This window comes from Engystomops pustulosus, chromosome 5, assembly GCF_040894005.1.
Source record: "Engystomops pustulosus chromosome 5, aEngPut4.maternal, whole genome shotgun sequence".
Lineage (NCBI taxonomy): Eukaryota > Metazoa > Chordata > Amphibia > Anura > Leptodactylidae > Engystomops > Engystomops pustulosus.
The window spans coordinates 34433911-34444757 of NC_092415.1; the positions used below are offsets into that span (position 1 = coordinate 34433911).

At 46.9% G+C, this 10847-nt stretch overlaps 1 protein-coding gene across 1 annotated transcript; it reads right to left on the minus strand.

Annotated features, from left to right (window-relative positions):
* Positions 1-2066: 2066 nt before the first annotated feature.
* Positions 2067-10531, minus strand: LOC140132626 (uncharacterized). Its single transcript, XM_072151616.1, has 2 exons — positions 10087-10531; positions 2067-7739 (listed from the first exon to the last, which is right to left on the minus strand). Exon 2 carries the CDS (start codon positions 6652-6654, stop codon positions 5293-5295), a length of 1362 nt encoding a protein of 453 aa, XP_072007717.1. The 5' UTR covers positions 6655-7739; positions 10087-10531; the 3' UTR covers positions 2067-5292.
* Positions 10532-10847: the final 316 nt, after the last annotated feature.

A 10847-nucleotide genomic window follows, 5' to 3' on the forward strand; every position in this document is an offset into this window, starting at 1 on the left:
GCACAGCTTTCATGCTGTAAAAGCTATAGAACATGAAAGCTGATCTCTGATTGGTTGCCATGAGTGACAGTTTTGAGCAGTGGAGTCCATGATATATACTGTACTTCTATATCAGTGCACTCTCATATCTCAATAAAACTGGGGTCTGATCTATGTGAACCCCCTAATATTATCACAACTGTTGTGTATGAATAAAAATCACAAGGAACTGCACCATGACTAATAACTTGGTAGTATCTGATATACTTACTTCATACCCCACTACTGGGCTCTTACTGAAGGATTCCAGGGCGGCCATTGCTGTTGCTTCATCTGTGGCATTTTTGTTATGTCCAGTTTTTGGCAGGTCTAGCACAAAACCTGTGACAATGTGACAATTATGCCATGGCGGATGAGAGGTTTATGACTCCTGGAGATCAGCACAGCCTCTGTCCTCTTTCGGTGTGTTACTCTTGCAGTCATATCTGTGTCTATATTAAAAAGAACGGGAGGAAGTTATCAGGTTTCTCCCTTTTCTGAGACATTTGCAAAATTGTGCCATAAATGTGCGACTTTTACACTTGTTTTGCAATGTTTGCTGCGACAGAGTTTTACACTGTTGTGTCTTAAAAATGCAGATGTGGGCGGCTAAAAAAGTTGTAAATGTTTGCGCAATTGTGGCAAAATGTTGCAAAATCCAGTGCAAAGCAGCCGTAGGCAAGGGGTTGATTAAACATTTGCAACCTTTTTGTGACAAAAGTCTAAAAAACTGACAGACCCTCATGCCTCATATATCAACTACTAAGATAAATCAGGACGCACATTTCCAGACTTCAGACGCCAGAGCGCTATTTATATCAGGGGACAAGTTGTTATAGACAAAATACTGTGGTGCACATTTACTAAGGACTATGCGCCAGTTTTCCGAGGAACTTTGCACGTTCTTTTTAGTGCAAACTGCTGGCACAGGTATTTATGAAGTGTCTACATGATAATTGTATAGCACGTGACCCTTTTGTGGCGTAGGGGGCCACAGTAAGAGAAGGTGAACGAAAATCTTTTTTTGGTGTTAGTGTCCATGCAATTGTCTCTCTTTTTCTTTTCTCTTCTATGTCTCCCGGCCCCCTGTTCTCTAGATTTTTCAAGTGTCTATAATGCGCTTAGGGTAACCAGGGTCCACCAGTCTTTGTTTTAGTTCCCCCGCTTGTACCTCAAAAGCATCAACATCGCTATTTAATCTCTTCAGTCGTAAAAATTGGCTATAGGGTACACTGTCTGTTGTATGGGTAGGGTGGAAACTATTGTAGTGTAGAAGGGAGTACAAAAAAACATTTTCGTTCACCTTCTCTTATAGTCCACATGAAAAGCTCATAAAGGCTGCGCTATTTAAGAATTGGAAGATCTTGCAGGAGGAAAGTCAACTAAGGGAGATAGTAGTGGAAAAAACTTTAATCTCTTTTAGACGCAGCACTACGTTAAGAAACCTTCTAGTAAAAAGTAGGTTTACCATGACCAAAAAGAATTGTCTAAAGGATTGTGTCCCAGAAGGGAACTACAGATGTGGTCACTGTAATTTTTGCCAATATAATATTAAGAGTAAAGTCATTAATTTTGCAGGACACTCACACAGGGTTAGATCCTTTGTGAGATGCAGGACTACGTTTGTAGTAAACATTTTGATATGTCCCTGCGACAAATTTTACATTGGGAATATAGTCATTAAAAAGGTGATACTGTGGTGCATAGTAGGAGTTAATCCAAATCTCACAACACGTATATGCCAGCTCTGTTCAGAAGGAATGGTGCAAATGTCGATGCTCTGTAATGTGGTTTTGTTTGTTTTTATTTACCTGCATTTGGTGCTTAACCCCTTAATGACCGCCCGATCGCGATTCTACGGCGGTCATTAAGGTTACTTCTTCTGATGCGACGCTGATGGCTTTACATTAAAGATCGGGGTCCAGTGAAAGTGTCAGGGTCGTAATCGACAATTAACCGGTCCAGTCAGTCACCTCCAAATTAGATAGAGCAAGTGTGCACGATAAGATTATTCAGGTTTTAATCTTAAGCAAGCTCTTCACTCTAGCTTTCATGACAGCAAGATTGACTTTATTTCCGTGTTTGTAGCTTTTATACAAAAGAGAAAAAGGTGTGGTTATGTGTCATGCAGCATCATAATGGGGAAGGGTTAAGCAAATGTGTCTAGCATCCGATGTGCCCTGGTTGGTCAGTTCCAGTATCTGGGCAGATAATGTCTTGGGCGTTGAGTTTCGATATGAGGGATGAAGCCTTCTTGGAATCAGGAATGTTGTTCTTTTCCTGGATGTAGGGTGTTGGCTGTGTGGATGCCGGCGCCATCTTAAGTAAGATATCTGAGCATATTGCTGAGGAGGAAAAACTTTAGTATTTGCCAGCTATATAAAAGTATAAAAATATAAAACTATAAAGCTCTTGTACAGATATTCCCCTTCACAATCCCCCCTAAATACTAAATTTTTCCTCTAACGTACCTTCGAGGTTGTCCATGAGTGGGGATAGGTCGGGGTGGGGCTGCTTCACAAACTTCGGGCAAGGCCTGCCCTTTCAGCAAGACCTCACCTCCTGCTTGCACTACGCTAACTTACACTCATGGAGTCCTCCCATCTTACCCTAAATTAGCTTCATGGATGGGGGATTGGGCGATCGTGGTTTATCTTGGGGCATATTAACCCATAATGTGGTTAACCCTGAACCAATGTGGCACGAGCTAAAGAACATCATGTATATAGAAAGGATATGTTTCCTCATGGTGAAGCCGGGTCTCTTCTGCAGTGGGAGGCGTGCGTCCAGGTGGTTTTCCCTTCAAGTTTAACTGCAGTGGGGGTAACAAGAATCACAGTGTATGGACCGTCAAACCTTGGGTCCAGGCAGTTCTTGCGGATGTACTTCTTTACGTATACTTTGTCACCTGGTTGGAAGTCGTGGACCGTGTCACCTGTGGATTCAGGGATAGAAGCAGAGACTGCAGAATGTGTGTTAGACAGTTCTCTAGACAGACGGACAACAAACTTAACAACTTTATCCATCCCCTCAGCTAACTGCTGCTCCCTAACTTCTGACAACTTAGGGGGTGACCCAAACAGAATCTCATAGGGAGTAAGACCGTGTTTGGCTTGAGGGGTATGTCTGACATGGTACAGGGCAATGGGCAAAAGTTCTGGCTATTCCTTAGGGTTTTCTTGTGTCATCTTGAGCAGTTTGTTCTTCAAAGTCCCATTCATCCTTTCAACTTTCCTGGAGCTTTGAGGATGATACGGCGTGTGGAGTCCTATGTTAGCTCCTAGCATCTGCTATAGTTCTGTGTAGATTTGTCCGGTGAAGGCTGGTCCTTGGTCACTTTCTATTACCTGAGGTACTCCAAATCTGCAGGCAATTTCAGTAATCAGTTTCTTGGCTGTGAGCTTGGCAGTCATGTTGACAACTGGGTAGGCTTCTGGCCATCCTGAGAACATGTCCACAGCTACTAAGGCATATTCATATCTTCCTGACTTGGGAAGCTGAATGTGGTCAACTTGGATCCTTTGGAAAGGGTAGTCTGACTTGGCCAGGTGCTGGTAGGGCACTTTGGTCGTGGGAGCTGGGTTGCAGGTAGCACAAATGGAACATGCCTTGATGTAGGCGTTCACAGCTGTAGATAATCCTGGAGCAAAATACTCTTGGCATAGCCTAGTGCTTGGTTCTTTCCTCTGTGCGTTACCCCATGAGCCCAGACAGCAATGGCGGGGTACAGCTTTCTAGGGAGACAGACAAGTCCTTGCATTGTCCAGAGTCCATTCTCATAAGCAGCACCCCATGTTTTCCATGCTTTATGCTGTTCTTCTGGGGCCATCTTTTGTTCCTCTTGTAGCTGAGCAAGGGTAGGAGAAATAATCTTCTCTTCTTCTTCTTTCTTCTTCTGGGCTCTAGTGGCCACCATACAGGGGTAGGTCATCTCTTGTTTTTCCTTCGGGATCCTTTCCAGCCACTCGGATGACACATTCCCCATGGCAGCTTCTTTGGCTGTGCAGTCAGCCAGGTTGTTTCCTCTGGCTGCTTTAGAGTTCACTTTTCCGTGAGCTTTTACCTTGATCACTGCCACCTTGGTAGGCAGTTGTAGAGCTTCCATCAGGTTCTTGATGAGGTCTGCATGCTTCACTGGGGTACCTGCGGCTGTGATGAAGCCTCTGTTCTTCCAGATTATTCCAAAATCATGGGCAATGCCATCGGCATACCTTGAGTCAGTCCTGATGTTCAGTCTTCCCTTTGGCCAAAGTACAGGCTTCCTTGAGGGCTATCAGTTCGGCTTTTTGAGCTGACATGGAGGCTGGTATGGCTTCCGCTTTCACCACCTGTGTTTCAGTGGTTACCGCATAATCTGTATGGTACCTTCCAGACTGGTCTGCAAACCTGGAGCCGTCTGTCCAAAGTTCAAGGTCAGGATGGGGTAATTCCTGGGTAGTTACCACTGGAAGCGTTGAGGTGTCATCAAGAAGAACTTGTAAGCAGTCATGAGGATCTTCAACTTCTGGAGCAACTTCTGAGTCACCTTCTTCCCCCCTGGAATGTGGAAGGAGAGTGGCTGGATTGATCACTGAACAACGTTTGAAAGTGATATGGGAAGGCAGAAGTAAAGAACACTGAAGTCTGAGGTATCTCTGGTGGGCCATATGTCTGGGTTGGGTCTGAGAAAGGACTGTCGCCAGATCATGAGAAGCTTGAATGATGAGGTCATGTCCCAGGACGATGTCAGCAGTCTTCGGCATGAACTGCTTTCAAACAAGTAGGAGATGTTCTGGCCACAGGGTCCAGACGGCAAGAGTAGTAACCAATAGGACGTTGTCTCCCGGCATGTTGTTGCGCCAGGACGCCAGTTGCATGTCCTTCACTTTCAGAAACAAACAGGTTGAAAGGCTGGGTATAGTCTGGAAGTCCCAGAGCAGGCGCTCTGGAAATGGCCATCTTCAGTTGGTGGTGACAGTCTTGAAGATGTGGGAGGACCAGAGGTGAAGCACCTTGTGGTTCTCCTGACTTTAAACAGTCATACAAGGGTTGCATAAGCCTGGATGCATCCGGAATCCATTGTCTGCAGTAGGTGATGAGTCCCAAGAAAGACTGGAGTTGGTTAATGGTGGAAGGAAATGGTAACTTGGCAATGGCCGATTTCCTGTCTTCTGTGAGGTGTCTGGCCCCTTGAGAGACACAATGTCCAAGGAAAATGACCTTTGCATGACACCATTGAACTTTATCCTTGGAAACTTTGCAGTTGGCTGTAGAGAGGTACAGTAGGAGAGACAATTACTCTTGCTCCAGCAGTGGTTTGGAGTCAGCACAGAGGAGAAGATCATCCACATACTGTAGGAGAGTAACTTGAGACTGCTCAGCAATCCAGGGAGACAAGACAGTCTTCATAGCCTGAGTAAATTGGTTAGGGCTGTTCTGGGCACCCCGTGGGCACCTTGTCCAAGTGAGTTGGCTTCCACAGGAGGTAAAGGCAAACATATAACGGCACTTCAGGTGTAGGGGTACACTGAAGAAGGCATTAGCAAGATCGATGACCGTGAAAACCTTCGCAGAGGGTGGAATGCTGGCCAGCAAAGTGTTGGGGTTGGGTACCACCGGAGTTTCCAATACAGTAGCTGCATTGATTGCTCTGAGGTCCTGGACTAACCTGTACTTGGGTGGTGACCCCTTGGGGGTCTTCTTCTGGACAGGAAATAATGGGGTGTTGCAGGAAGAGGTACAGTAGACCAAAACACCTTGCTTGACAAGGGCCTGAATCTGGGTGGAGAGGCCTTGTTCTTGAGCCATTTTGAGAGGATACTGAGGTATTCTCGGGGGCTGAGCCCCCTCTTTTAGATATACCATCACTGGAGGGACTGGTAGAAGTCCTACGTCATCAGGCCCAGTTGACCAGAGTGAGGAGGGGAGTTGGGCTGAGACCCGGTCCGGGACTCCATAGAGGGGATCAGGTTGATGAATTTGCTGAAGCATCAGAGGGAGAGCTCTAAGTACACATCTGTCCATAGTTCCCTCTTCTGACCTGGGGTCATGTAATTCAGGCTGAAGACCTTGGAGAGTATAATTGATAGAAGCTCTAAGACGTTGAAGAAGGTCTGCCCCTAGAAGGTTGATGGGGCAGGTATCTGACACCAGGAAGCGAGCCATGACATCAGGGAAAGGTCCAACGGGGACAGGAATAGTGAGGGGAGACTCAGCAGTGGTGCCGGTAATGCCAATACAATCCTGTGGTCTTGGTTCTTGATATCTTTGGTCCTGGTACCTGGGTTCATCATGTGATCCTTTATAGTCATCAGGTCTGGGTCTATTCTGGGACCCTCTATAGTCATCAGATCTAGGTCCACTTTGGCGCGGTCTGTAGTCATCTCGGGGGCGTTGACTGGGTCTGGACCTGCAGTCTCTTTTGGCATGGCCTTGTCTTCCACAAATCCAGCAGGTAGGGCGAGGTCTCTGGTTGTTGAATCCAAAGGGTCCTTGCTGTTGTGGTGTCTGCCACGGATGAGATGCATGGGGTACTGGTGGCTGAGGGTAGTAGTTGACAGGCATAGGTGGTCCTGTAGGGGCTTGCTGTACCATGACAGGAGCAGGCACCGGTTCTTCATCTGAATCACTGTCCATTGAAGTGGTGGTCATCAGCATCACTTCCTTTTTTCTTCTTGTCTCTCTCCTTATGTTGAGCTTTCTGGAATCCTTTGATTATGGTTACAGCATCCTTGAATCCTGCGGATAGGATTTCTGGACTAGTGGCAAGAACTTTGTCTTTAAGTTCATCTTGGAGGCCCTCCACTAGGGCCTTTACAAGCATGTGGGCTTGGATCTTATTATGGAGGGTGAATCCGAGATCCTCAAATTGTTGAGACAGTCTGGAGGAGTACCTGTCCACAGGTTCATCCTTTTCCTGCTGGACGTCCTGGATAGAACCTGCCTGGTCGGTGAGGCATTCCTGTGCCCAAGTCTTCATCTGGGAACAGAAGTCCAACCCCGACTGGTAACTGTCCTGGTCCGGTACTGCCAAGGCATCCAGGTACTTCAGGATGACCTAGTAGGTTCACTGGTGAGGGTCTTGCTCTTCAGGGGAGCTTCTGCTGTGACAGTAGTCATGTTTAGGTCAGGGAGTGTAGGAACACTGGGTGTGACTGTGGTTTTCTTCATCTGGGACTGCAGGGTCTCCACTGTTCGGTAGTTTGCTGTCCACACTGTTCCTCTTTCCCCCTCTGGGGTGCCTGTGGGGTAAGCAGTGGAGGCTGCGGTGGCTTGGTGTGTGAAAGTCCGGTAGAGAGCCGGGCCCCGGACTTGGGAGGGTCAGTTTCCCACTCATCTCCGCTGTCTATCTTGCAAGCGACTGTAGAGTGGGGACCCTTGCAAAATTTCAGGGGTTATTTGGACTTGAGGGGCCGGCTGATCCTGGTCGCCCTTCTTGTGAGCACAGGTGTCATACTGGATTGGAAACAGGCCTAGCGCCTGTGAGGGGTGGGATGAACTCTCTTCCGATACGTTTGGGCCTTGGTAGTAGGCCCCGGAATGAAGTGAGAAGCGGATACAGTGGCTGCACCCGGGCCTCTGCAGGAGTACCAAGATGGCCACTGCCGGAGGAGGGGCATATTCTGGACTGCCAGCTTTCTTCCCTCTGCCAGATATTTGCCTGTGGCTGAGAAGCAGTGGCCTAGGAAGACCACTTTCTCCTGGCAGTACTGGAGCTTGTCTTTGGAAACTTTGCAACCTTTCTGGAACAGAAAACACATAAGGTCAATAAATGCATCCTGGCAAACAAAAACAGTAGGTCCTCCGCATACTGAAAGGAGAACATCCAGTAAGGGGCTAGTCTGCCAGTCTACTCCCTGTAGGGCCGAGGGGTATTGGCTGGGTGAGTTTTACCCCCCTTGTGGGAGTCTACATCAGGTATACTGGAATACTGAACTGGTAAAGGCAAATAGGTACTGGCAATCCTCATATAGGGGCACAGAGAGAACATTTGCCAAATCAATAACAGTGAATAATATGTCACTCTCAGGGACTGCTGCCAGTTTGGGCTAGGGACCACTGGGCTTCAGTACACTCATTGGCAGCTTGGAGGTCATGGACCATGCTACATGTATCCAGCTGTTCTTTCCGGGCCTTTTCCTTGACCGGGAATGGGTTAAAATCATCATCGGGCTAGCAGAGGAGAGTTTTACAATGAAAAGCACTAACTCTATTTGGAAGAGGGGGACTGTTCTGGCTGACATCCGTGCCCGTAACCACTCCCCTTGTCCTGCCCTGTGGGGGCCGTCTCCGCTTTATCTCATCCAGACATATAGGATTCTCTTAACTATCTATAAACTTCTGGCCAGACTCCAACATCTCAACAAAATCCAGATACACTTAAATTGGTTTTTAATCAAAAAGGAACAAAAGTCAGTCATAGGCTCTGTAATACAGTCGGGGGGCTCATTCTTGCTCAGTCTGTTATGCTGTAAGCGTCAAGGTCAGAACAGAACACACACTGATAACACAGCTCAGGCAGAACCGTAGATTTTTGGAGAACTTCAGCGTCAAGGTCATTTACATGTCTTCAGAAAACAAAACGCAGCTACACAGCCCCCGAGATCTCCCTCTCGTTAACCTCTTAAATGCCAGAAAGCAGGTACCAGACACGTTGCAACACTTTTTTATAGTAATTTTTCTGCAATGTCGGGATCAAATAAATTTTTAACTATCAGAGATGACCATACCCAAACAAACAGCGTTGCACATCCAAGAATAATCTGAACAGAGAACTGAAATAAGATGAAATCATCTCAGCTGGCGTTCTGAGCCCTGTTCAGGCCCTTCAATGGTGCTTCACTGCTACTCACAACCAGCGTTTATGGCTGCCAATAGTAGGGTCATAGGTAATTAACTTTCAGGGACTTGAAGGGAATATAAATTAAAATGGCCACCACTGAAAAATAAACCGCTTAAAATGGCCGCTACCGGAAGAGGGGCATGCCCCACTTCCGCTGGATTTGGGGCTGTGTCTATGTGGGCGTGGAGCACCATACTGACGACAAGTCTCCACCCCAACCGGGTTCTAAATTCCACATACGTCACATGTCCACCCCTCCGGACTTGAACCGGCGCCATTATAGGGCGGTGGCGCGCCAAGAGGAACGGCGGCCATTTTAGATACATCTTTTTCATTACAATTTTTAACACTTTGTGATTCACATTTTACATATCCGTAAGTCATTTCTGCCCCTTCACTACCACCTTCTCCTTTCTTGTGCTGACTCTAACAGCCCCTTGTTCTCCAAGGACCCTTTACTACCATCTAAGATGGTCTTCCACAGTGTGGGCTGTAATCTCTCTGACTTTGGCTGTTCTACAAACTTGTAAAAGTCTTTTGCATATTTCACATATTTCTTTCCTTCTCTCTGCTCCACTATCCGGGTTGCCGTCTGTGCTCCCGGGGGGAGGCTGTGTTCCTTTCTCATGAGACGTAACATTCGGTCTAACTAAATAGAGTACTATGTTGGCGTGGCCACTCGCTCAACACAGCGATCCCCGTTAAATCAAAATCCTTTCCACACGTGCGCCACGGTGTTACTCTGTCCTAACCAATATACAGGCTAACACGGTGGTCTGGTCCCCAACCAGAATAACGGTATCCACTACGGTACTCTATGCAGGTAACTCTCCTAGTGAGAAGTTCCTACTGTGTTATACTCCCCAGCTCGCCTTATTTTAGGCCTAGACACCCGTCATGGCGTATTTCTCTACTCTGACGGCCGATGTCACTAGACATTACTTAGTTACGTCTCTAAATATTCTTTTCCTGATCACAATACAACTTTAAATAACCAGACGGCAACACACAAATTTACTTCACTGTCCAGGCAGAAATTATCAGTGACTGATGGAGCGGGGGTGGTGTTTGAAAACGAAACTAAATCGTCTTCCTTGCTGTGTCACGGTTCTGAGCGTAGCGCTGAGACAAAGAGGAGCCCACCACTCAGACAGTCACCCCGCAGACCCGTAGAGTCCGGAGACTACTACCTCACGCCCTCGGATACACAGATAAGTACTATATATATATTATATACATAGACTTACCGTGTTCCTGTGAGATTGATCAGATCTCCTCCGGGAGCGTCAGGGGTCATCCACCGGGTGTTAGTGCGGGTCCCCGGGGGCTCAGAGGCTCAGGCCACGCCCCCACAGTTGAGCGCCAAATTGTCAGGGTCGTAATCGACAATTAACCGGTCCAGTCAGTCACCTCCAAATTAGATAGAGCAAGTGTGCACGATTTCAAGATAAAATCTGAGATAAGATTATTCAGGTTTTAATCTTAAGCAAGCTCTTCACTCTAGCTTTCATGACAGCAAGATTGACTTTATTTCCGTGTTTGTAGCTTTTATACAAAAGAGAAAAAGGTGTGGTTATGTGTCATGCAGCATCATAATGGGGAAGGGTTAAGCAAATGTGTCTAGCATCCGATGTGCCCTGGTTGGTCAGTTCCAGTATCTGGGCAGATAATGTCTTGGGCGTTGAGTTTCGATGTAGGGTGTTGGCTGTGTGGATGCCGGCGCCATCTTAAGTAAGATATCTGAGCATATTGCTGAGGAGGAAAAACTTTAGTATTTGCCAGCTATATAAAAGTATAAAAATATAAAACTATAAAGCTCTTGTACAGATATTCCCCTTCACAAAAGGACCCCAGGGCTCTCCTTGCTGCCAGTGCAGCTTCGGTACTGACTTCCTGCTTCTGTCGGCGGCATAAAATTGCCAGAAGCTGTTTCACTGTGATCGCAGGGTGCCAGCTGTGTAATTCCGATCGTGGGTGTTAACCCCTTACACGCCGCGGTCAAGAATGA

Coding starts and splice junctions, on each gene's coding strand:
- LOC140132626 (XM_072151616.1), bottom strand. CDS start 6,654: ATGCTGATGACCACCACTTCAATGGACAGTGATTCAGATGAAGAACCG.